The 26,687-nt window shown below is 38.1% G+C and overlaps 1 protein-coding gene across 1 annotated transcript in view; it reads right to left on the reverse strand.

The window, feature by feature from the left end:
- The window catches only part of Bmt2 (base methyltransferase of 25S rRNA 2 homolog), a 42,091-nt gene extending 15,687 nt beyond the window's left edge, over positions 1-26,404 (reverse strand). Inside the window, exons 1-2 of the mRNA XM_051175695.1 lie at positions 26,160-26,404; positions 12,284-12,425 (exon numbers count right to left, since the gene is read on the reverse strand). Coding sequence (XP_051031652.1) covers positions 12,284-12,425; positions 26,160-26,313 — 296 coding nt within the window. The 5' untranslated portion in view covers positions 26,314-26,404. The remainder of the gene's footprint in view (positions 1-12,283; positions 12,426-26,159) is intronic.
- Positions 26,405-26,687: the final 283 nt, after the last annotated feature.

The raw sequence follows: 26,687 nt of genomic DNA on the forward strand, positions 1-26,687 counted from the left end.
AAAATACTCTTGACAAAAGCAACTTAAGGAAGAAAGGGTTTATTCTATGTCACGACTCCACATAACTGTGGGAGCCTGACACAGCTGTTCCCCTTTCCTTCATACTTAAGAAACAGACACTAGAGCTGACTTAGTGTGTGAAAACAAGTAGACCAGGCCAAATGAATGAGAGAGCAAGAAATAAAACTTAATGTATTCAAACCCTATACAATAAAAGAACTTCAGGAGGCATCACCATTCCTGACTTCAAGCTCTACTACAGAGCTATAGTTCTGAAAACAGCCTGGTATTGGCATAAAAATAGACAGGTAGACCAATGGAATCGAATTGAAAATCCTGATATTAATCCACGCACCTATGAACACCTGATTTTCGACAAAACAGCTAAAATTATACAATGGGGCAAAGACAGCATCTTCAACAAATGGTGCTGGCACAATTGGATGAGGGTGTGTAGAAGACTGCAGATAGACCCATGTCTGTTGCCATGCACAAAACTCAAGTCCAAATGGATCAAAGACCTCAACATCAATCCAGCCACATTGAACCTCTTAGAAGAGAAAGTAGGAGGTACCCTTGAACAAATTGGTATAGGAGACTGCTTCTTGATCATAACTCCAGGGGCACAGACACTGAAAGAAACAATTAATAAATGGGACCTCTTCAAACTTAGAAGCTTCTGTAAGGCAAAGGACACAGTTGACAAGACCAAACGGCAGCCCACTGACTGGGAAAAGATTTTCACTAATCCTATATCCGACAAAGGGCTGATCTCCAAAATATACAAAGAACTCAAGAAACTAGTCAACAAAACACCAAATAACCCTATTAAAAAATGGGGTACAACACTGAAGAAAGAATTCTCAATGGAGGAAATCAAAAAGGCTGAAAAACACTTAAGAAAATGCTCCACATCCTTAGCTATCAGGGAAATGCAAATCAAAACAACTTTGAGATACCATCTTACCCCTGCCAGAATGGCTAAAATTAGAAACACCAGTGATGACTTATGTTGGAGAGGATGTGGAGAAAGTGGAACACTCCTCCACTGCTGGTGGGAGTGCAAACTCATACAGCCATTTTGGAGATCAGTATGGCGGTTCCTCAGGAAAATGGGAATTAGTTTACCACAGGACCCGGCAATCCCCCTCTTAGGCATATACCCAAAGGATTCACATCAATGCAACAAAGACATCTGTTCAACTATGTTCATAGCAGCACTATTTGTAATAGCAAGAACCTGGAAGCAACCTAGATGCCCTTCAATTGAAGAATGGTTAATGAAGATGTGGCACATCTACACAATGGAATACTACTCTGCAGAAAAAAATAATGGTATCTTGAAATTCGCAGGCAAGTGGATGGCACTTGAAGAAACCATCCTGAATGAGGTAACCCAGTCACAAAAAGAGAAACACAGTATGTACTCACTCATATATGGAATTTAGAACTAGATCAAATGATCACCAGCCTATAATTCACATCACCAGAGGAACTAGGATACAAGTTGTATTCTAAGAGATTCATATAAAGTCCCTCACAGAACTGGGAAGGGACAAGTCCCCCAGACCTCAGGTAAAGTGGGCGAAGACAGCTAATGGAGAGAGAAGTAAGAGAAAATGAGAGGGAGGAGAGGAAGGCATGTGCGACCAGGAGGATTGAGCCTGGTTAGGAATGGAAAATAGGAAAGAGAGAGAGAGAGAGAGAGACAGAGACAGAGAGAGAGAACATAAAAGAGGGAGCCAATATTGGTTTGAAGATAAAGTTGAACACAAAGAAAGGTCGAGGGAACTACAAGACTGCTCCCAACTAACAATCTCAGCTTCTGTGGAAAGGCTATCATAAATGCCCTTCCCGGAGAGTGAGATCAACAACTAACTTCTCCATGGAGTCCTCAACTAATGCCTGTTGAAAACAGGAGCAAACACCCATACATAAACACTGAGCCGAACTAGAACCCAGAAGCAGATGGAGAGGACAAGACCATGCGGTAGAAGTACATAGAGACAGCTTACCCGAACAAGGAGGAGCTAAGGGCCACTAGACTGATAGCTGGGAAGCCAACAGGGGACTGACTCGGACCCCCCTGAATATGGGTCTCAGCCAGAAGGTCTGAGCAGTCTAAGAGACCTCAGACAGTGGAGCCAGGATGTATCCCTGGTGCACAAAAGGACTTTGCAAACATATCCCCCATGGAGGGATAACTGCCTTATTCTAGAGATAGGAGAGAAGCCTTAGTCCCTACTTCACAGGACCTGCCAGATCTACATGACCCCAACTGGATGGCATTCCCCTACATATGGTATTGTGGTGGGGGGTTGGGAGGGGAGGGTGTTTAGAGTGCATGGGAGAGGGCAGAGAGGGCAAAAGGGAGGGAAGGAGGGAGGGAGGGCTTGGGGGGAGGGAGGGAGGGAGGGAGAGGGAACTGGGATCGACATGTAAAATAATAAATTAAAAAAAAAAAAAAAAAAAAAAAAAACCGCTTTGACTCCAAAATTTAAGTTGAAGAACAAGTTACTGGGGAAAAGTATTTCTATTTTTGTTTCCACAGAAAATGAAAAGATGTGGATTCCTTACAGACTAATGTGGTTTGATCATGCCAGACCGCCTGAAACAGAGTACAAGCTGATCCTACATTCCAAACAGCTGGACAAAACAGCCCTACAGACTACAGCTAGGATATCTGAATCTTCTTCGAATCCCCCAAGACAGCGCCCCTTACCAGCAGGAAGTAGTTTGGAAAGAACGACGCCCAAATTCCCAAATATTGTGTATAAATGTTTGTTTTCATTTAATTGGACTTTGTTATATAAAATTAAATAAAAAAATAAATAAATAAATAAAACTTAATGTATTCAGATGATACTGTGAATATCTGGACAGCCCAAGAAAATTAATCATGAACTAACACAAACATAATAAAATTATGTAAAATGGTAATATATGTAAAATACAAAAATGAGAAGTATCCACAAACATGTTCAAACAAGTACACACACTAGCTTCTTAAAATATGTAATGAAGGGTAGCTCATATTTATAATAGCAACAAGAGGTAAGTATAACCACTATAAAGAAAACCTTGAAATACTGATTAAAAAGTAGAAAAAAAAATCAAATGAAATATTTTTTTCATAGGCAAGATGATTCAGTTTGTGAAGTCATCAGTTTTTACAATTTATAATTTCATCTCAAACAATTAAAAAAATAGGAAAGCAGCTCATTCTAAGGTAATCATGAAAAAACAACCAAGACATTCTGAAAAAGTAAAAGGGTGGGTAGAATAGATGACATATAAGTCTATGATTAAAATAGTGACATTAGTCATAGATCAACAATACACAAAAGTGAAAGAAATTATAAAACAAAATCAACTATGAGGTAAATAGTAAAACATGAAAGTATTAAGCTATAATACTATGATCTAGTTTTTTGCAGAAATGGTATTGGAAAAATGGAAAAATCATATGCGGGAAGTTACTTTAGGGAGAAAAAGGAGAGCAATACTTCACAACAAACACCTGATAAACTCTGAACAGAAATACAAAAAACTGAATATGAATGATGAATAGGAATCACTATAGTCTGCAACTCAAGAGAATTTGCTAAATGTATTTTCACTGGCATTATAAGGAACATCATTTGCAAAGTATAGTATGACATTTGAATAAACTGATATTCTGTACAATAAACTTAACATTTCTACTTTGAGATATTTAAGAGTGATACAAGGTATGGGATATTGTTTATGTAGTGCTAGCCAAAAAGCCAATGATCTCAAAACCCAGGAAAAATCAGTTCAATTTGATCTAGAAGGCAGGAAAAAGCTGGACTTCTTTGAAGATAGAAGTTTTCTATTTTTTTTTAAAGGGAATTATTCTGTTCAGAATTTGAACTGGCTGGATGAGAGCAGAGGAAATTGGTTTTATTCACCTAAGAGTTCAAACAAAGATGTTAGGATATATCAGAGTTCACAATTTTATTGAGTCAGTTCTGCATAGACAATCTATTACTTTATATCCATACAGAAGTGCATAAAATCCTAGCAATATATAACATGCTATCACCTATAGTTAATAAAGAATAGATATTGGAGGGCAAATTAGTACAGATACTATGGAAATCAGTGTAGTGGCTCCTCAAAAACTTAAAGGCATCTACTAACATATTGAAAGGGCAGGAGGAGCCTGAAGCAGCAAAGCCTTTAAGGGATGATCACCACATGAACCAAACTACAGATATAATTGCTCTTATACTTGGGCAGCAGGAGCATGAGAGCCTGGGAATGGAGTGCAAAAGCAGAGAAGTACCTCTGTGCTCTTTCTTGTGCTAATATCTTAAGATATTAGCTCCTCTTCTCCAACAGCCGTCCCTCTGTATACACACACAGCGTTCATTCACTCACTCACTCTCAGAGCACCCAAAACCAAATGTGAACTGACGCTTTCTAAAGAGGTAATCTAGCTCCATTCCAGACCAATTACTACTGATGGATCTAAGGTTTCTTTCTCTCACCCTACCTCCTGTATCAGAGAAAACAGTCCTGTCCTTTTTGGGGAAAATATTTAAACCAGTGTCTTTAAAGCACAACAGTAGTATTACCAAACACCCATACACATAATGATGTAGGGAAAAAAAATGGCCTATAACCAAAAGAAACAGACTTGAAGCTAAACTATGTTAACAGGGAAAGTCTTAGTGTATTACAAACATAATAAGCAAAAGTAGAGAAAATAGTCAAAAGTAAATTTTATGAAATTTGAGAAAATTAATCTTATAACATTTCTCAGTTATTGATAACTGAGATACCAAAACAGGAAAATCTGTGAAGATATCTAAAATAGTTAAACAACAAAATTAGACACTTTTAAGTATCAATCAAAATTATTAAATTCTGTAAAGTTTTCGAAAAGAATGCATTTTTTGGCAAAAACTCAATGTTAGAAAAAAACAAAGTATAACCATAGAGATATAACTACAAAGGTCTAATGGCATTTGGAAAAAACTTAGAAACTCATCTTAGTTACAAAGCACTTTGTTACAAAGTAACAAAGCACCACAACCAAAGCAAATTACAAAAAAAGAAAGCATTAATTTAGAACTCAAGGTTCTAGAGCATTAGTCCATGAGCATCAAGGCCAAGAGCATGGCAGTAGCAGGCAGGCATACTGCTTACATGAGGAGACAACCACAGGCAGAGAACAAGAGACCTAGTTAGCAAGAGAGAGGGAGCATAAGCTTGCTAACTGGGAGTGACGACTTTTGAAACTTGCAAGCCCACCCCCACCAAGACAAACTTTCTCTATGAAAGGCCACACTTCCTATTCCTTTCCAAACAGTTCCACAGTATTCAAATATATGAGCCTATGGGAGCCATTCTAATTCAAACCACCACAAAAGTCTAAGAGGCATTCTGGAGACAGTAAGAAAAAAAAAAAAATCTAAAAATCTAAATTTATCAACTAGACATCTTTAGTAAATTAGAAGATTATTAATAATGACATTGTGATTACACAGAAGGATTTTCTCCTTAGGAGTTGTGAGTTCAGGCTATTTGTGAACTGCTTTCAAATTGTTCAAAAAAAGAATGTGTATATGCAACTTTGCACATATACATAAAAATGCTTTATTGAAATTATACCTATACCTGTATATGTATATTTTTCTGTTTTATTTCACATTACATTTGGAATCTAATTAGTCTTATAAAAGAAGTCTAACACTGAATTACTTCAACTAAGTGGCCAAAACAAATCTTAAGAAAGTAAACCAGTCAGCCTTATTTTACACATCAAATTTCTTTAAAATTTTAAGTACAACTAAATGGAAGCAAACTTGTGCCCAACTGGCATTGAGGCCTATATTATCTTTGAAAGTAATACTGTTCTAACTACCAAGAAGGAAAGAAACTACATACAATTTAAATTAAAATTATATATACTGCAAATTTAGTATTATTTTGCAGGCTTTAGGTTTAAACAACGACACTGTACAGTCTCTCTTACACACACCTTTTGTTCTGGATCAAGATCTCAGTGTATAACCCAGGCATGTTCAAACTGAGCTCTGTTGACCCTGCCTCCTAAGTGCAGTGTTTTAAAAGCATGAATCATCATGGTCGGCTCCAATCTTCTTGTTGTCTTTAAATCCGTATCTTGTACTTGACTATTGTTCTTCAGAAGTTTGAGTTAAATTCATATCAACTGTTTTTTAACAGTTTAACCTACAAATAATCTCTTTCTGAACACAAGAAGATACAATGCCTCTTGGAAAAAACAAATTCAAGGAAACAGAAAGAAGAGTGAATGCAAGGCAGAGTCATTACACAAGTGGAAGGCACTAATGTTTTTCTGAAACAATCAAAGTCTACATAAGTAAAACAGGCAGAGGGGTTGCCTCTCGGACTGTAATGATAATTTAATAGCCAAGGCCATGGAGTGAAGCAATGATGGTTCTGTTCCTGACTAGTTGACACTGGAACTTCGTATTAGCAGAGAGGTTTCTAGCCTAGTAGCACATTTCTTTTGTTTCTTAGTTGGGGAGCAGGGTGTAAACAGTCAACTCTACAGCCATTTTCTCTACAAAGCTAAGCAAATAAAACTAAGCAGTTAATTACAAACACCCTATTTTTCTTTTCAATCTTTTTGGCAGTGAGGGGGAAAGGTGATCCTTCCTTTATTTCCCCAATCGTACACTTCTTTGATCTTCAATCTACTGTTCTCATTTTCTCACTACTTTCACTGAAATTTTAGTTTTATGTGGAAGCCTTTTTGGCTAAACTAGTTTTAGGTTTAAATAAAGACATTGGTTGTATAACCTCTCTTACATACACATTTTGTTCTGCATATCTCTCTGTCTCTCTCATACATACACACACACACACACACTCCTCCTCCTCCTACTACTACTACTACTACTAATTATAGAAGGGGTCATGAAATTGAGAGCTAGAGGGGGGGAGGACATGGGAGGAACTGGAGTGGGGAGAAAGTGGCATAGACAGGGTATAAACAGAGTATTCAGGTAGAAGATTTTCAAAAAGCTAAGATGAAATCTCAAAGTATTAATTTGCATTTTCCTGATGGCTATGGATGATGACCCTCACTTGTGTGTTTCTCAGTCATGTATGTTTGGTCTTTTAAGAATACTCCTAGTTAAAAAACAAACAACAACAACAACAAACAAAAAAAAAAAAAACCCTCCTAGTTTCATGACTGATATTTTAATTGGATTATTATTATTTTGATGATTTACCATAGTCAGAATGGCTAGGATTAAAAAAAAGAAGAAAACAACAACAAAAACAACAGTCCAAATAAAGTAGATGACCTGGAGGCTGTAGAGAAAGACAATATTTACTCACTGATGGTGGGAGTGCAAACCAGTCAGCCACTATGGAAAACAGTGTGGAGATTGTTCAAGAAGACAAAAGTAGGTCTACCACAAGATGTAACTATACCCCTCTTCAACACATAAAGAAAAGACTGTCATCTTACTACAGAGATACTCATCCATGCTCACTGCCCTTCTACTCACAATAGTCAGGAAATAAAAACAGCCTAGATATCTACCAACTGAAGGATAACAAAAATGTGGTACACACACACACACACACACACACACACACACACACACACACACACACACACAGTAGAGGACTATTCATTTGTTAAGAAAAAAAGTGAAACTTACAGGCAACTATACCTGGAAACAATCATGATGAAGGAAATAACCCTTCCATTATGGTTAATCCAGAAAGATAAGCATTGCATGTTTCCTCTCCAAGTGATTTAAGCTTTAAAGCTTTATATATTTATGTTTTATTTGGAAATCCCAGAGGTGAGGTAACTGGTAAGGGCCATTGGGAAAGAGGGACCTTTCAAGGACTGGGTAACAGAAAATAGCATTATTGAGTGAGAAATGTGGGAAGTGAACAGGCAGGACTGGATAAGTGAAGGACAGAATATGGGGAGAGAGAACTAACACTGAAGGCCTTTTAGAAAGCAATATGGAAACCTGCTTTTTAAAATGTATATACAATATAAAAAATAGTCCCAAAGGAGTTACCCTACAATGGTGGTGGGAGACCACATGACACAATAACCCAACAGAAACAATATGCTACCAAATAAAAACCCCAGTAATCATAATAGGCTACCTTTTTTTGAGGTGTTAGCAAATTGAGTCCCACAGGCAGCCCACCCCATATGCCAAACACAGGCTACTGTCAATTCTATTTGTTACCCCAAGATCCTGCCGCTGAAAACACCACATGCTCAAGTCAAGAAAACAGAGAAATTTTAGCTAGTATTGGCCTGGAAGCTTCATCCTTACTAGCTAGTATTCACAGAGCTTGAAGATACCATTCACATGACCAGACACAAAAAGTAATCACCAACCTCACTCAGCTATGAACCCTACATGCTAAAATAGTGATTTTTCTGCAACTTATCTGCTCTGGTACAATAGTGGCACAGATGCTACAGATGTTACCAGTCGTTTTTTGATTGGCAGTGAAGTCCACTACTGGAGATGGAACCCATATATATCTGACACTGTCAATGAGGCTAAGAACCTGTGGCTGAATGGCTCATGAGTCCTAGGAGAAAACTTACCACTATTACTCTTTAAAAATGGATAGAAATTACTTCTAATAACTTACAGGTTTATTCCTTATCGGTGCATAACTCAATTTTCATCAGAGAAGCTTTTTATCCATAAGTCACAATCGAAAGGTACTCGGTCAACTTCCAAAAAATAACAAAATTCAGAGTACTTAATCTTAATGCAATGTAGTAAACCTCACCCCTCAAAGCTTAGGAAATGATGTGGAAGAGGGGTTGGAAAAACTGTAAGAGCAAGAGCTGACTAAGGACTCCAAAGAAACAATATGTTCATACACAAACAGAGTAGTTGCACATAACAGCTCACAATGATTGTTATAGCACACACCACAAGACCTACACAAGCTCAAACCAGACAGCAATCTCAGCATGAAGGAGGGAAAGAGGGCAGGAAGTCCTACCCCTTGCTTTAGAGCTACTGATTTTAGATTGCCGTAAGGAGAAGGGAAATCAGTTTTCTTCAATGGTGTGACAGCTGGTATCTCAATCTTATGTCAAGGGTATAGCCGACCAACACAAACTAGATTCAATTTTTATTTTATTTAAATAGCGGACAAGAAGGCCAGGTAGACAGAAAGACAGGCATAAAAATCATCAAGTTGAGTGGGCATAGAGGTAGGGAAAATCTGGGATGAGTTGGGAGAGAGGATGAATATAATGAAAATACACATCATGAAATTCTGCAGAATTACTAACGAAAACTTCTCATCTTAAGAATCATAAATCTTTGTGCATGAGGTGGCACACAGATCTTAAGAGCTAGAAATGATAACTTCAAGGAAACAGTATTTTTTTGGACATAATAAGACTGATATACACATGAACTCAGAGAGACTGTGGCAGGACACACAAGTCCTGCACAGGTTCAAGCCAGAGTTTTAGTACTGAGAGAAGGAAGTTGACACAGGGTCCCACCCCTAACCAAGAACTCATTTGTAGCTGATAGCTGTTGGAAAAAGGAAAATCAGTATGCCTGGCTATATCAATATGAACCAGGGAGTTCCTATGCCCAGAACAGCTTACCACCACAAAATGAACTCCATACTTTTTGGTATTGCTGTTATGTGTGTGTGTGTGTGTGGGGGGGGCGTCTTTTCATTTCATTTTGTGTTTTGGGAATACTTTTGTGAGCTATTGGCTGTTTGCTTTGATCTCACTGCATGTTTGGGAGAGACAGACAGACAGACTGGCCAAGCGACTATAATATTGAGAGGATATGGAGGTAGAGAAGATCTGGGAGGAGCTGGGAAAGAGAAAAACTTGACCAAACTATATGAAAAAAGTTTTACAAAGGACAAGCAGACTACAGGCCACAACCATAGGGAACCTAGATAACAAACAGGACCCTAAGAGAGCTATGCATGGATCCACCTAAAAGGGGAAAAAGACAAGATCTCCTGAGTAAATGCAACAAGCCACTGGGATTATGCAATGAGATCTCAGCTGATAAAATCACTAGGCTGACCCATGGGGATCATCATGCATTCCTTTGGAGGAAACCACATTTGCAAAGCCTTGGGAATATCAGGATAGTAATCTTTTGATTATTCACTCTCATCTCTGTGGAACCCTTGTCGAGCCATAGCACCCCTTTTCCACAGTAGGATTCCTTTCCCCCCCCAAACAAAAACAAAAACCCAGCAATGTATTAACCAATTATTCTACTTTAAGTCATCTTCAGACTTGTATTTATCCACAGTTTACACTGCCCAAGGAGAGAGATCTACACCCTTTTTAAAAAGTAAACTAAAAAGAGTGTGATGCTGGAAGCTTTTATTATTTATTATAGAAGCAGCAATTAATATTCCACATATCAACCCACCAGCATTAACTTCTGATGGAGAAAATATACTGGGTGCTTTGTATTCTCAAAACTGGCCCAGAGAAAGTAAATTCCTTCTCAAAGGGGTGTCAGTGGTAAGAGCTGCAGCCTCTAGAGCTCACACTACATACATAGCCTTAGCTTTCCCCTCTGATACAGCGCTGAGAAGTCTCCTTTACTCAGTTCAGCACTTTTTACAAGTCATGTCTCCTCTAAGAATTAGCTTGCCTGGACATTTTACAAGTCACGTCCCCCTCTGAAACATTAGGTACCCACCCGCTTTCCTCAAGATTTTATCTGCCTTCCTGGTTATGAGAGATATGCATGCCTGGTATTCTTGCTGTTGTCAGAGAGTTGTTAAGTTTATCTGTATTGGATATAAAAACTGGAAACCTCTGGGATCTATGAGAATTTTTAGAAAGAACTCTAAGGAGAATTTTAAGAACTTCTAAAGAGAACTTTAAGTGAGAACTTTCAAAGAAAGAACTTTTGAGGAGAAATCTTTAAGAGAACTTTTGAGAGAGAACTTTTGGGAAGAACATTTTTTTGAAGAATAAGGAATCATGAGTGAAATGTGTCTATGAACTGACTCATTTGCCCTCAGATCTTATTAGTCAGCCTCAACTTACCTGCTGTAAGCCTCCTGCCTGAACTCTTGTTAAGTTAAATGGGAGTGTGGGAGGCAGGGGGGAAAGGAAGGAGAGAGAGTAGGGGAAAGGGGAGAGAGTAGCTCAATAAAAAGAATTAGCAAAAAAAATTTAACAAGAGGAAAAAGAAATAAAACAATACAATACAAAAAAAAAAAATTGTTAACCTTAAAACAGGGAAGAATTCATATACTTGTTATGGTTAAATTGTTTCAAATGTTTGTCCATTAGAATGATTTATATTCTAATAATAATAATAAATGTTTTAAAAGAACAATATGATTTCAAAAATATTACTAAGGCAAAATTTGAATTAAATGGGCTGGATTTGGGGGGGGACAGAATATGAGAGTAGTTGGGATGAGGAAACTATAATCAGAATATATTTTATGAAACAATAGACCTTCAACAAAAAACAAACATTTTAAAGGGGTGGGGGCTGATGGTTGCTGTTAAGTCCACTAGCTGGCTGTTCTTCAGAGGACCAGTACCCAGGTATGTCAAGGTACTCACAAACACTTATGACTTTATCTTCAAGAAATCCAACACCCTCTCTGTCTTCTTCAGACTGCCCACGGATGGCAAACACACACACACACACACATACACATACCCCTTTAAGAAAACATAATTTAAAAAGGGAAAATTTTAATGAAAAAGGAAGTATAAATTGGAAGCTACCATATACTTATGGTTTACACAAAACAGAACTTTACTTCTGGGAATTAGTTTTAAAATTCAACCAACATATAAATAGCTCCTTCTAATTTTACTACATTTGATAGCATTAGTAGCAATAGCATTTCATTTTCTGACTTTCAACATTAGAAATTGTACTATTAGAAAATAAATACCCAAAGTCAATGTACATGCTGACACAACCCAAAATCGCACACCAAAAATTTAAGATTTTAAAACTGTTACCATGCTTTTAAGTTTAATATACTCACTTTTTACTTGAATCCAAAGGAGTTTATTTTTTTTTTAATTATGGGTAAATTAAGAATTCTTGAATGTAAAATATATTAATGTTTAAAGTACTTAAATTCATATATGTACATACATACATACATACATACATATCATCACTTTGGCCCATCATGTTTTTGTCTATCAATTAATGTTTTCCAGCCTGATCACAGCATCCTCTACCAACACTCCCAACTATTTACCCGTTTATAAAACACTCACCTACAACACCATTCAATTCGACCTTCACCCTCACAAGTTTTTGCCCAGTGATTATCTGCCAAATTTTTCATTGCAACAGCATATTCACAAAGTGTTTCAGCATCTTCACAGTGTTCTCTCCAGATCTTATCAAAATCTCCCACTGTATATAAAGAAAAGATGAACTGAGTTAACTATTTTTACTTGTGAGCTAATTTTAGGAAAATAAAGCTAGTTCATAAAATAAGAATACAAAAAAAAAATCACTAAAACTTAATGAAGTTTTACACATTTCTTTACAATCAATGGTCTGACAATTAAAATTTACCCTTTTAAACAGATTTGTAAAGTTGAACATCACTGATTGTATACACACACACAGATATACACATATGAACTACTAATACATAACGCAGATGCATCTTAGTAGGGAATATGTATGGCTTGAAGTTCAGCATTAGTTTCACATTATACAACCTTGTAAAGAAGAACATAACCACCTGTGTTTTGTGTTTAGTCTAGGTACATTGTATCTATAAAATCTCTCTCTCTCTCTCTCTCTGAAACAAAGCATGCTACAAGCCTTCCCAAAGTTTTGAGCTTGTGTTATTGTTCTGAATAAAGAGTATAAGCAAGTGGCTAGCAGGGACATGCTTTACTTGATAAAATGTCTGCTTTACAAACACAAAGACTTGGGGTTTCATTGACAGAAGCTACAAGCTTGTGATCCAAGGGTTGAAGAGGGAAAGACAGCTTACTGATCATGGCTAATAAGCCAACCGATTGGTCAGTTCAAGAGTAGGGATAGACATTGACTCCAAAAACAATAAAACTATAAGGTGGATGGTACCTGAGAATGACATCCAAGGTTGTCCTTTGTGTTATACACACATACAAACACATACACAGGAGGTTGTTATCTAACCATTACTTTTAAATCAGTCATTATCACATTTAAGACAGAATTTCAAACGTCATTGTGAAGGCTGATAAGGCTGGAGAATTATTTGACCAAATAATGGTCATTAGCACAACAGGGTAAAAAATTAAAAATTATCTGAGTGCTTTTCTTCAACATCTTTAAACAAAGGAATTGAGTTCTCTTGCACCATATATACATATAGGTATTCATGTAGTAACATATAGGTATTCATGTAGAAACAACTGTGGGGCTAATTACATTTAAATTCATTTCCTAAGCAAGATGAAGTCTTTTTCCCCCCTTTAACAGAAAAGGAATGACAATAGGTTATATTTAACAATCAACACATTTATTCAAAATTGAAGAACAGTCAACCAATTCTATTTGCTGACTACTTTCGTTCCAGTCTAGAAATACTGAGTTGAAAACCTATTTACTATGTCCATAAACACAAGTAAAGGTACAGCACACCTATACACACAGTTCCGTTAAAATCATCATGGTACCAGTGATTTATAGAATGAATACCAACTTTAATTCAAAGTAAATGGAAGCTTAACTAATGGTAAGAGGGTGTTGTACCCTTAATATACTAACATTTTCTTTAGTCAATAAGGGATTAGGCTCTTAATTTGTTACACATCATTAGCCATCTCTGTCTCCTAAAAAATCAAACAAAATCTTTCTAAATTCTCAAAAATTCCTTTTGTAGCAACATCTATCAGATGCAGTGATGTATTAAGACTGAAAAAGAATAGGTCTTCACAATAATACTCTGATTAGTGATCCCTTCATACACTCACAACACCATTCTTGAATTTACCCATCAGACTTGATACTAAATGACTCAGTGACGTATTACATAGTTGTAAAGCTCCTTTGATCTGAGTTTTGCATCAACTTTAGAAGGCCCCATGGACTTGTTTCACTATTCAATATAACATATACATTATTCAATTATACTTGAATGAGTTACATGTGTTTGTAAATGTGAGTCATTTGTATAAAAATTCTATAATCAAATTATTTCAAAGGACTTGTGTGTACTGAAAACTATTTCATTCCTGCAAGACTTAATTTAGATTCTACATGGTAGGTGAAACTTAAAACCTTGAATATTTGTACTTGATTTGGAAGAAAGCCCAACAACAGCAATAAGTGGATGGGGGTTGGGAGGAGCAGCTAGGAGGAAAAGGTAACAAACAGTAGAGGGGTTGTCAATGACATCGTTATTAAGGATGTCCTATCCACAGTGCTGCTGGATCTAAGGGGTGGAGGTTACAGCATAGCTTTCCTAGTTCCCATTAACTAGGAAAGATTATAACCCTTGGATTCTAGTCTGCACTTACTGAGAAAACACATTCAAAGTGGAACTCTTGTCATGGTGACTGTGAGTTCAGTGTTTGCCCATTACAGCTGAGAACTAAGGGTGGTTATGTGAGACACTTCTGTCCTCTAATAAAACTTCTTAGTGTCCTTACCATGTCATTCTGGACTCTAAAACTTGATCTGCTCTACAATTAACTACTGGCTAAAAGATGCAAAGATGATTATAACTACAGAAAAGCCTATTTCTGTATAGCTTTTTTAAAAGGTCTCTGTATTCTTCACATTCAACATTATCTGTTTATCTGATGTTTAAAGGATTCAAACATGTGTCTGTGTGTTTAATTGACTTTAATTGCAAACAACTTACTACTTTAACATTTTCATTAACAGTAGTTTACATACCCTCGAAGTGTGTTCACACCGAATGTTATTGTGAACACAGTGCACTTAGCTATATAACTGAAAAGAAACAATAAGTGTTACATTTGCATTCTTATACCCTATTTGCCAAAAGGGTTTTTCTTTTTTGAAGAATACGTTTTCAAGAACATGCGCACACACACAGAAGCCACCTCTGTGTAGGTGCCCATGAAAGCCAAAAGAAGGTGTAAAATCAACTGAGCTTAGGTTTATAGGCAGTTGCCAGCTACTTTACCTAAGATCTGAGAACCAAACTTGGATTCTCTGAAGAGTAGCAACTTCTCTTAATTGCCAAGTCATCTCTCCAGACCCGGAAGAAAAAATATATAGTGCTAAATGCCTACATGAAATAGTAAGGCCAACAAACAGGTAATAAAACAGAGGAGAGTACAACATATACAAATAAAATGTAAGTAAGACTGTAACAAAAGAGACATGAATTTAACACATTCCCTGTGTTCTTTGTAAACCACAAGTTTTAATTCAAGTCCTTACCCAACAAACATTTTCAGAACCTACTAAATATACATTACAGTAAATGTGTAATGATTAAAAATGGGCAAAACCATAGTTAATATTTAATTACGAGAAAATTTCACTTTCTACTATATTCCTGAAAGCTTATTAAGGGCACTATTTTAAATAAAGAGAAAAAAAGGGAAATTAATTTTTCATTGTATTCTGCCTTTATAGTGTTCAAAATACTGAATTTAACAAACGTTTAAACATATTATAGTGCTGAAAGAACTGCTCTTCATATTAATTTTTTAAAAAGATAGTTACCAAATGCCTGGCATGTATATTCAAATTTCTTCTGCACACTCAACCCGTACACATTAAAACATATTAAAAGTTGACTCTAAGGGCTTCTGACAGTCACAATTTTAACTACTGCTTCATTTAAAAGGACAATATACTCTGCTTCCTGGCCACCACCGAGATGTAAGCAAGCCCCTGCATGTTCCAACTACCGGGGGGGGGGGGGGCAGGAATTGCTCCTACTGTCATGAACTCTGCCATGATTTCCCTGTAAGAAACTATGAGCTAAAATAAAACTACTTCCTCAGAAAGTACAGCAACTTGGAGCTGGGGAAATGGCTCAATGGGTACAGTGCTTGCTAGGCACCCACTCAAAAGAAAAGCTCTAGTGTGACTGCCTAAAATCCCATTTTAGTGGTTAGTGCACAAAATTCTGAAAGTTCACTGGCCATCTAGTCTAGACAATCAGTGAGCTCCAGCTTCAGGGAGCCTGTCTTTTAAAAAAGAACAATAGATAGCAACTAAGGAAGACACCAAACTTTTATTCTTGCCCTTCACATGGGAATACTTGAGGGTATGTGCTTGCTTACACATGCATTGAACATGCACAAAACAAATGATAATGCTTTCACTATCAAAAGACAAATGAGAAATAGAAGATATGCTCAAAACTATAGTTCATTATAATATAATGAATATTTAAATATCCCAGCTCAAAGTTGGCAATGAGCTCACCTTATGATTTATTTAATATGTCATTTGTGAATAACTCAAAACCACTATGGTTAATAACCCATTTATTATTGTTTAAACATCTCATATACATGCATAATTTACCAATCTCACCCATTATTCCCTCCCCTCTATACCCTGGTCCTACCACTTTTCTCTCCCAACTTCATGTGCTCCCTAAAGAAACTGGATTCTTCCTCCTCACTTGCCACTGCCTGCCAATCAATGGCTCTTCAGTTAGGGGTGAAACTTCATGAGCTTTTTTCCCATCCGAGCTGAGACCTGCATAGGTCTCATGCACGCAATCCAAGCCACTGTGAGTACATGTGTGCAATAGTATTGCTGTGTCTCACTGCAGGTATCCACTACCCATGGCTCTTACAATCTTTCTCGCATCCTCTTCCATGATGATCTCTCAGCCTTGGTGGAGGGAGTGAGATATAGATGTCCTATTTGGAGCTAAACCCCCAACAGTCTGTCATTCTTTGCACACTGCTCAAGGGTTAGGTCTCTTTGTTAACTGCCATCTACTGCAAAAAGAAGCTTCCCTGATGAGGGCTGAAAGGGTCTCATGTACCTGAGCCTGTTCTCAAACTAGGATGATCTGAGCATCTCCTTCCGCCTCCAGCACCAGTGCTGGGATTAAAGGAGTGTGGTCCCATGCTCAATTTTATGCAGTTCTGGGAACTGAACTCATGATTTTGTGCATGCATTGCACTGCCAAGCTACAGGCCCAGTGCTTCACTTTTAAAACCCACTCCTTACAGGCATCCTAGAAAACCTGGATGTACTTTAAAGAGAGACTAAGCATGAATATATCCAACACATATACAATTCCACCTTTCCTAGTACAAGTTATATAAAAATTGCTTTTAGAAAGCTTCACCACACACACTTCATGATCAGATAAGAATAAACCTAGAGAATCAACTATAACTTGTTCAACTACATAGTTATAAAGTCAACGTAAAAGTCATATAAATTCTAGAACAAAGTTCATGATAACATGACTTATACTTTTTGTATTCTTATTATATTCACATTTTTAAAAACCCACAAAAACACAGTAACAAAAATAAACAACTAATTTACAGTGGAAGTAGAGTCATTATCTATTGAGTTCACTGGTCTTTTGGGAAAACCTTTAAGCTTAAGGAAAAGGAATTTGAGTAAAACAATGAATTATAATGAGTTTCTTATATTCCAGGGAAGTGAATCAGCACATTTTTCATGCTGGGATCATCTACTTAGAAATGATACTATATTGCTCAGTAACTATCCTAATTCTCATCCTATATTTTGTGGCAGTGATTTCACAGGTGCATATAATACTTCATAGTAATAGAATTCTGTACTTTAGAAGCTGTCTACTGTATATGAACTACATATACTTCAATAAACCTAAGCTTTAAAAAAGTATGAAGAAACTTTAAATACTGCTGTAGAACATGAAGAAATGAAGCTGATGACTGACTGGGAAAAAAATTATATTCCAATCACCAAACCACCCTGCCTTTCTTCATGAGTTTTGCATTTATGAATGTTCATGAACATAAACAAAGGTCTGCAACAAACAAACTACAATACTTCCCTAATCACAAACAAATGGGCTTTTGATAGTCAAATGCTGTGTTTAATCTCTGTAACTGCATTATCTTTAATCGTCTGGCAGTTGTTCTCATCTTTCGTTGCCAATTCTCAATGCACATGGTAACTGTCAACATTTCACTTAATGGATCTAGAGTTTGAACTGCTCATTTACCCCAATACTTCACAAACAAACCCGCTGTATATTCATGGCTCGAAACCAACAGCCTATACAGCAAGGTTGTAGAGTCCAACCCCAGTGAAACAATACAGAAAGCCATGAAGCTTGGGGCAAAGTAAAGTCAAATTAAACTTAAAAAAAGCAAATTAGTTTTTGCTTATAGTGTATCTGTATTAAGCAGCCTCTTATAAGAAGAATTTATGCTGGGCGTTGGTGGCGCAAGCCTTTAATCCTAGCACTTGGGAGGCAGAGGCAGAAGGATCTCTGTGAGTCCGAGGCCAGCCTGATCTACAGTGTGATTTCCAGGACAGGCTCCAAAGCAATACAGAGAAACCCGGTCTCGAAAAACAACAACAACAACAACAAAAAAAAAAAAAAAAAAAAGAGAAGCATTTATGATTAAGAAACTTCAACCAAAAACCATAATACAAAAGTTTTCAACAACTTCCTGTGAGAGAGAAAGGGTTTCTTCTTTGTGAAAGTAATTTATGCACATAGATATGATTACAATATGCAATATACAAGTAGAGATTACTACCTAGTTGGTGTAATACCAAACTTGCAAAGAAAAGGACTTATAGATAGCTTTCCAGGACTTAATTATATAAGTAGGGAACTGCTAAACAAATGGGAACTGGTGGTGTTATTACCACCATTGACATGAACAACTTATTCTAAACAGCCCCCAGGATGGACATGAGTAAAGCTGCATTTGAGGCACAAGAAAGCAGTTCACTAGTGGTTCTCAGATATTATTTATAAGTAGCATAACTTTAGCCTCCAAATTTTAGGAGACTATTACTGAGCCATATATTTTTTATCTGTAAATACAGGGTATGCAAATATAAATATATACAAATATACCAATGTTGTCATCCTTTTATATAAACAGAGATATTACAACCATCAAAATACCTTTAATTTTTACAGGCTGAAAAACACCTTAAAAATAAAGTTGAACTGAGTGGTGTGAAGAAGGAGCCAGTGGGCAGGGAGAGCAGAGTAGCGAAGAGGAGGAGGAAGAACAGAATTCATCACACAGTGTAAAGCAAAGCCACAGTGCAGTTTGCCAAATGTTACAGTATCTGTATTCTCCAATATTCACAATTTTAAGTATAAAAAAGTAGAGATGCTTAGAATAACTTGGATCACTAAAAACGGGGTAAAGCCACAATACACTCAACAAGTAACAATTAGCTTTTTTTTATTATATATGAATCTTCAATCTATGTGAAGAATCATATCAGGGATAGTTAGGCAAGCAGCATACTTCTACCGAAAGAACTAAGCTTAGTGGGAAAGAAATAAGAAATACACTAGCAATAGACATGATAAGGAAATGTTAACTGTAGTATGCACAAAGACAGGCAAATATTCATGTAAAATCCATGCTAAACATGACAAGGAATTAGCCTAAATGCCATCTGTAGTTTAAGAGGCTGAGTGAGTTCTAATTTTAAACCATACTATTTGGTAACATGATGAAGATTGCCTGATTTATCTATTTAGTTTTTGTTGCTGGGTACTGTTATTTTCTCTAGAGTAGTGTTATGTAGTTCAGGCTGGTCTCCAAATTGTCATCTTTGTGCTTCAGTTTTTTAAGTGCTGGAATTAAAGACTTATTCCACAATAATTGACTCATAACTTGAATTTCAAATCATCAAGAAAAACAATATATGGCTGTAAACAACACCTTTGGTATTTATGCAACTTGAAGATAGTTGGGATTGCACTGATTTTAGAAATTATAAAAACTAATAAAATGGAAAATCCAAAAGTATGTTTCATAATAAAAAAGGGACTTCTTAATACCACTGTCAATTGTTAAAATTTACAATGTGAGATTGCTCTTTTAACAGTAGAGTATGATTCTTTTAGGTAAATTTTGTTATATGACAATTTTCAATCTATGACATAAAGGGGTTTTCCAAGCACCAGATTGTTCTAAATTAATATAATTACTACAAAGAGGTTGATATGGAGGGGCTATATGAAGCATTTGCTTATATTATTTAGATAACAATAAAGGTGTGCTTATTTTAACTACAGAAATATGAAGGAAAAAAAGGAAGAAAAACACAATAAAATATATGAACTCAGTTTAACTATCAAAGCTATTCACAGAGAAATTTAAAGACAGAACTGCTGATATGTATATTGCAACTCTTTACATAGCACTGCAGCACAAGTACTAAAAAGTAGTAGGATAATCACTAACTTAGCTATCCCATCCCACACTTTGTTAGTATTCATGTATCTGCACTGGCTTGCCCTTGGGGTTCTGAGGAGTAAGCCCTCAGCTGCAGCCACGATGAGCACCTGTGTATATTCACTACATTCCCTTTGCAAGGGAGCCCTGCCCCTCTCCCATCTTTCTGTCTTTCTCTGTCTATCGGTCCCGCCCTCTCCCTTGGCCCTCCCTACCTGTCTTTTCTCTTCTGTGCTCCGGTCCCCCCAAAAGTCAGTCTCCCCACCCCCTCCCCCTTTTCCCATTCCCTTTCCTCTAATAAAAACTCCTCCATGTGAGCTCTGTCCCATGTCATCTTTCTTTCTCATGCTGCTTTTTTACATTTCAACACACTTCCCTCCTATATACTTTGCTTTTATTATAGAAATGAAGCATCATATAGGCAGACAAAGAATGAATTTCATTCTTTCTATCAAAGTATCTAGTTTTACAACAGAACAGTCTTAGTTCAGTGTTATTGCTCCCCACCCCCCAAGGGGTCCAACAATCACCTGCATCAGAAGCAAACAACAAATAGTTAAAAGTATTCTAATTTCCAACTCACATAATGGCTTTCTAGGGATCTAAGAATCAGCATTTTAAAATTAACAGAGTACTGGCATACACTAATACATAAGAAACATCATACTTGATGCTGGAAGCTAAAACCTGGGTATACACCAAAGCACCACACTTAGGCTAATGCTGACAACATCTCAGAATCAAAGCCAATCATGATTTTTTTAAAGAATGTAAGACTTCTAATTTTGTCCTTTCTTGAAGACTATAAATTGTCATTTTGAGTGCTTTTACTGTAAATGAAGCATAAATAGTAGGTACAGTTCTTCAGTGTTATAACCTAGCACAGAAGCTCAACTTCTGTGCTCTGAGAAGCCTCCACACTCTCCTTTATCCCCTAACTACTGGAATACCCAGGCATCGCTTACCACATCACCAGTTTTGTTTGTTGTTTGTCTTCCACATAGAGAGCTTCTGAGCTTTAACTTCCAAAGAAGACACCCACACTAAATCACCATCCCTGTCCCTATATCAAGCCAATCTGCCTGTCTACTATGTCCTCACTGCTCTCTTTCTCAACCATGGATGATGCACTTCTAAACTAGAGGTTTAATGGTTACTAACATTTTCCCAAAGAATCTTACAATATCATTGTCCTTTCTTCTTTATTTTAAATGAAAACTATTTATTCTACCCTTCAAACCACTCTTACTTTTCTCCATTGCAAAATCACGACTGTTACTTCTGTCTTTATCAACTTATATCAGATGAAAAACAAGAGCCACCTAACTGGTTTCTTCTCTTCTGGATACTTCTCATGCAGTCTTCTGTACTTTGACTTCAGTGTTCTGACTTTTCTGTCTACTGTATACTCCTCGGAGTTTCAAAGTACTGTAGACAGTTATATCCTATGAAGTTTTAAAGATAACACTTATAATGGACCCAGGGTTAAGAACCACAACATCTGGGTTTGTTTGTTGGTTTGTTTTGTTCCTGATAAGTCACCAAAGAATTTGCATTACTTTTGTTTTTAGGTTAGCATTTGAAATATAACCCCCTTGCAAAGATACCACAGAGAAACACAATGATAAAATAAAATAGGTAACATATACTGCATACCTACTGTGTGTCCTTCACTCAGACAACAGCAAGTGTTCCCTTTCTTTCCTGTTACTGATTATAATGCTCCTTTCATTTCTCCCTCTGCAAAATAAAAACAAGCCCCCCCGCCAAACAAACAAACTAAAAACCTTCTAGGGCCAAATTAACTAGATTTTCGGTGGATAGTCTACCTATTACATCAATTAAACAAAAATTCTTTCATATGCATATCAGTGTGTACACACACACACACTTTACTGACTGTATCAGAATGGGTGTTGACTAGGGAAAACATAAAAAGAAACCTCACTTGAAAAAGAATAAAAAAAAGAGAACATGTTTAAAAGGTGGCCATGCAATTGGTTAAGTTATTAACACAGCTGTGGAGGAAGTCTACTGAAAAAAACCAGTTCAAATTAAAGTGGTTTCCCCATAATCCTTTCATTTCAGGTGTTTGCTCAAAAAGAAGTGACAGCTGGAGAGAGGGCTCAGTCACTAAAGTGCTTGCCTAGCAAGCATGAGGACCTATGTCCAGATCCCCAACACCATAAAAAGGCACAGAGGCACAACACCATGCAACTAAATCCCACAATCTCTGGGGACAGGTGGACAGCCTGCCTAGCCTAATTGGTGGGCTCTAGGTTCAGATAGAGACCCTGTCTCAAAAAATGAAATGAACATCCAGAAGGAAAACACCTGAAGTTGACCTTTATAGGTATATGTACACATATACAGACACAACACAGACACATACTCACATACCAAAACTACAAAATAAATAAATAAATAAATAAATAAATAAATAAATAAGCAAAAACAAAACTGAAAATCCACCTGGCTCCAGTTCAGTTCTCAATCAAGTAAATCTGACCAAATCAACAAAGTCCTTGTTTAGAAAGCAAACTTAAACTATCTATTTCTTAAATAAGCTGTCTATAAAGCTTACAATCAATTTCAAATACTTTTAAGTTGCTGTGGAATTCAAATTTTATAGTTCTGTATATCAAAGATAGAAAGTACCAGTTTGCGCAAGCATACTTTCCTTCACATCAATTCAAATTATAACAGTTTCTTATCTACAAATGGCTGGACATCAAAGCATCCCTTTTCATCACCAAAGCTAGGAATTGTGCTCACATTTTCTTTTAGTAACTTATTAAGACACATAGTACTATCTCACACACTGCCCTTTATTAGTCAATCGCATTTCACTTATACAAACTGGCATAAGATCTTTGAGTGGTGATACAGGGCAAGCAGTAAAATTGAGCCAAGTAAAACTGTGGTAAGAGTACATTGAGTCCATCTTTTTGACCTTGTAACACTATTCGCCTTCCCAGCCAGAGCCTGCTCATCACTGCCAACATTTACCAGTTGGAAAGATTAGAGCAGGGAAGGAAAAAACCTTTTCTCATCACAGCAGGAAGATCCCATTTTCACATTCCTTCCTATTGCATTTCAAATCCTCCATCAGAGATAAAAGCAAGGAAAACTGCATTCTTCAACCCTACATCTTTTACCCCTGTGTTGCTAGTTTCAGTAACTGCTTTGTTTCCCTTTCCTTTCCACCACAGCACATTTCTGTCATTACCAGTATAGCTCTGAAAAAGCTGTCCTGTATATTGTCCCAATTCAAACACATACATCTCCCATAGCCCATACCAACAATCCATACCCTTCTTCCATGCCCAACTTTTAGTGTTGCTTCCTGCTCTCCGTGTTCTCTTCTTGTCTAACATTGGGGTAGAAACTTTTATTTCCCTTAAAATAGTATAGCACTAATGGTGAAGAATCTCAGCTTCATGCAAGTTACTTTGATCTTAGGACTGGGTCCACTTGTCTATAAAAATGAAAGAATTAATTTAGGTTATACATTAAATCTGGCTCTTATGTATCCTGTCCCTAATGATGGAGATGCAAAAACTATGGATCTGAGACAAAAGGTACACAATTCAAGTTGAGAATCATTCATGAAAACCATGGGTTCTTACAATCTTACATTCCACGATTTCAGGTGAGACTTTTCACTGCATTTCCTGGTGAGAAAATTATTAGGAGCCTGTAGAATACAAATATGACTGGAGACCACCTGTACTATAGTACTATGTTGTACTAATAAATAACAAGAATTATTAATTTGGTTATATATCCAGGCTTTCTCAGAAGGCATTCAAACTGAGACTAGCTAGACTCATAACAAAGGTGAATGTTGGAAATGGCACACTCATTCAGATCATCTGTTTTGCAAGTTAACTAATGGGGTATTATATATCACTAGAGCAAAGCCGAGAGAGGCCTAGATTGTCCATGGAATTCAGGCCACTAAAATGCCCAAAGAAAAGCTTCATTCAAATGCTTAGACTGTCCTGTTGGGACTTCTTCAACTGCCTAGCACTACATCAGATCATTCACTTCCGAACTACCTGCATTGCTTTCAGCTCTGGGAATTTCTAAGCACCAATCCTTATTATGAACTAAGTGTTCCCCTCGTTAGAATTTGGGTTTAAAGACATGTTTAAACATGTGGGACTAAGCATGCATAAACAGCAGCTTAAAGAGATAATGACACATTAGCAGTGTGTTAATTTAAGTGGAACCTATTGGCTTATGAATAATGAATAACAATGAAATTATCACAAAAAAGGTTAACAATAGGAACTGAATTTACCTACTAGTCATTTTCAAAGATGTTCCTTAAGTGTGTACAAAATGGCATGATAAATTGAAGAAAAGTGGGTCCACTTATTTCCTCATTTCTCCGAACAACATAAAAACCAACAGAGAATGCCATTATGTAAGTGCATTTTGTGACTATCAAGAATGATGCAACTGTTGCTATGGTAACCACTCATTTTATTGAATCGTAGTTGGGAACTAAAGCAATTTTAATAATAACAATAAAAAATCCAATACCTTAATATGCTTGCCAAGGTTCTTCTATTGGTATCTATCAAACAATAGCTATAAGCCATTTGTGGGGGATATCAAATGGCCACTATTAAAAGCCAGGATTGAGTTGTCAAGGAAAGAAACTTGGAATAGTTTTAAAAATAAAACAGCATCGACACTCAAAGGAAGAAGACTTGGACTCAACTTCTACAGTAATTGGAAGTGCATAACTGAAAAGCAACATGATCTCACAAGTCTTTGTTCCTTCACAGTCATAATTTCTCTTTTAACCTAAATTATTAACTGGTTAAAAGACTAACAGAAGAATATTGCTGAGTTTTCATTTTGCAATTATGCTAAAGCAAAAATCCGGTGAAAGCACCCCATTTTAATACTTAGGAGAATTGTTTTTTTCCCTGTGCATATAGAGAATAGGGCAAGTTTTCATCTTTGGAGTCTTTACAAAGTTTCTTTGTTTGAGAGGCTCCATTTACAAAATGCAAGAATAACTCGTAAAATCCAACTACAGACAATGTTCCGGCATAAGCAAAAGCCAATAAAGCTACTTCCATGGAGGGGGCTGCACCTATGGCCGGTTTCAATGGAATCCGTGTCTTTCAGAGTCTCTGTGGATAGACACTATTCCAAACTGCACAGAATCCTAAGAACCTGCCCCAGATCTCTTTCTTGCCTGCCTCCACAAACTCGAAGATGGAGCTGCGGTGGAGTAAAGAGCTCCCCGGTTAAACGACGTGAAGCACCTTGAGATCCTCTACCGGGCCTGCTGAGTGACTTCACAGCCCCGGGAGCCCAGGCAGGGGAGGCCTCCTCGGCACGGCCTTGCCAATGAGCGAAGAGGAAGAGGGGCTGTTGCCAAGCGAGCAGAACAACAGGCTGGTCCAGCGCAGAAGAGTGAGGGCAGCTTCGCTTCTGCCAGGCTCCTTCCTGGGTGGATCTTCCCTTGTCTTCGGGTCTTACCTGAAAGCCCGTCCTTCCCTGCCCCTCCGAGTGTGCGCTCGGTGACAGTGGCCTCAGCACAGGGCTGGGGACAGGGCCTGGGCCGGTGGCGACTGCCCATTAGGGTTCGGGGCACCGATCGCAGGAGGCCGGTCGCGGCCTGGGCAGACGTGCCGCCCCCGTGTGTGTCAATGGTGGCCTGTGGGGCTGGAGAGGGCTGACCCAGCCGGGGGACGCGCCGCGCCTCCCCTCCCCTCCCCCGCTGCCTGTTTACCTTCGCGGTACTTCTTGCGGAGCCGCCGGTGGACGCTCTTCACCACCCCGGACAGCTTCTCCTGCTCGAGCTTCCGCTCCTGCTCGCGGGGCTGCGCGCCGCTCGGGGGCCGCTGTCCGCGCGCTGCGCCTCGGCCGCCCGACCCGGGCTCCATCGCGCCGCCGCCGCCGCCGCCGCCGCCGCCCCTCGGGCCCCGCGGTCTCTCCTGGGACGGAGGAGGTGGGGAAGGAGCAGGCAGCAGCGGAGGCAGCAGCCGGAGGATGAGGCCGACCAGCCCTAGCCAAGGCCTCGGGGGCGGTGTCTTCCGCAGGCCGCGAGGTGATTGGTGGACTTCGGAGGGCTGGGCGGAAATGGAAAGGGCTGGGGGCCAATGGGCGGAGGGCAGCGGCGGAGCGCCGGTTTGTTTGGGAAGGAGCAGCTGGAGGAGGCGGAGGGAGCGCTGGGCCTCTTGCCAGGCCACGCCCCGGATGCTGTGCGGAGGAGCCCTGGCTGCCGGGGGGTGGGGGGCGGGGCGAGGGTCTGCGATGC

The sequence above is a fragment of the Phodopus roborovskii genome, unplaced genomic scaffold (genome assembly GCF_943737965.1).
Source record: "Phodopus roborovskii unplaced genomic scaffold, PHOROB, whole genome shotgun sequence".
NCBI lineage: Eukaryota > Metazoa > Chordata > Mammalia > Rodentia > Cricetidae > Phodopus > Phodopus roborovskii.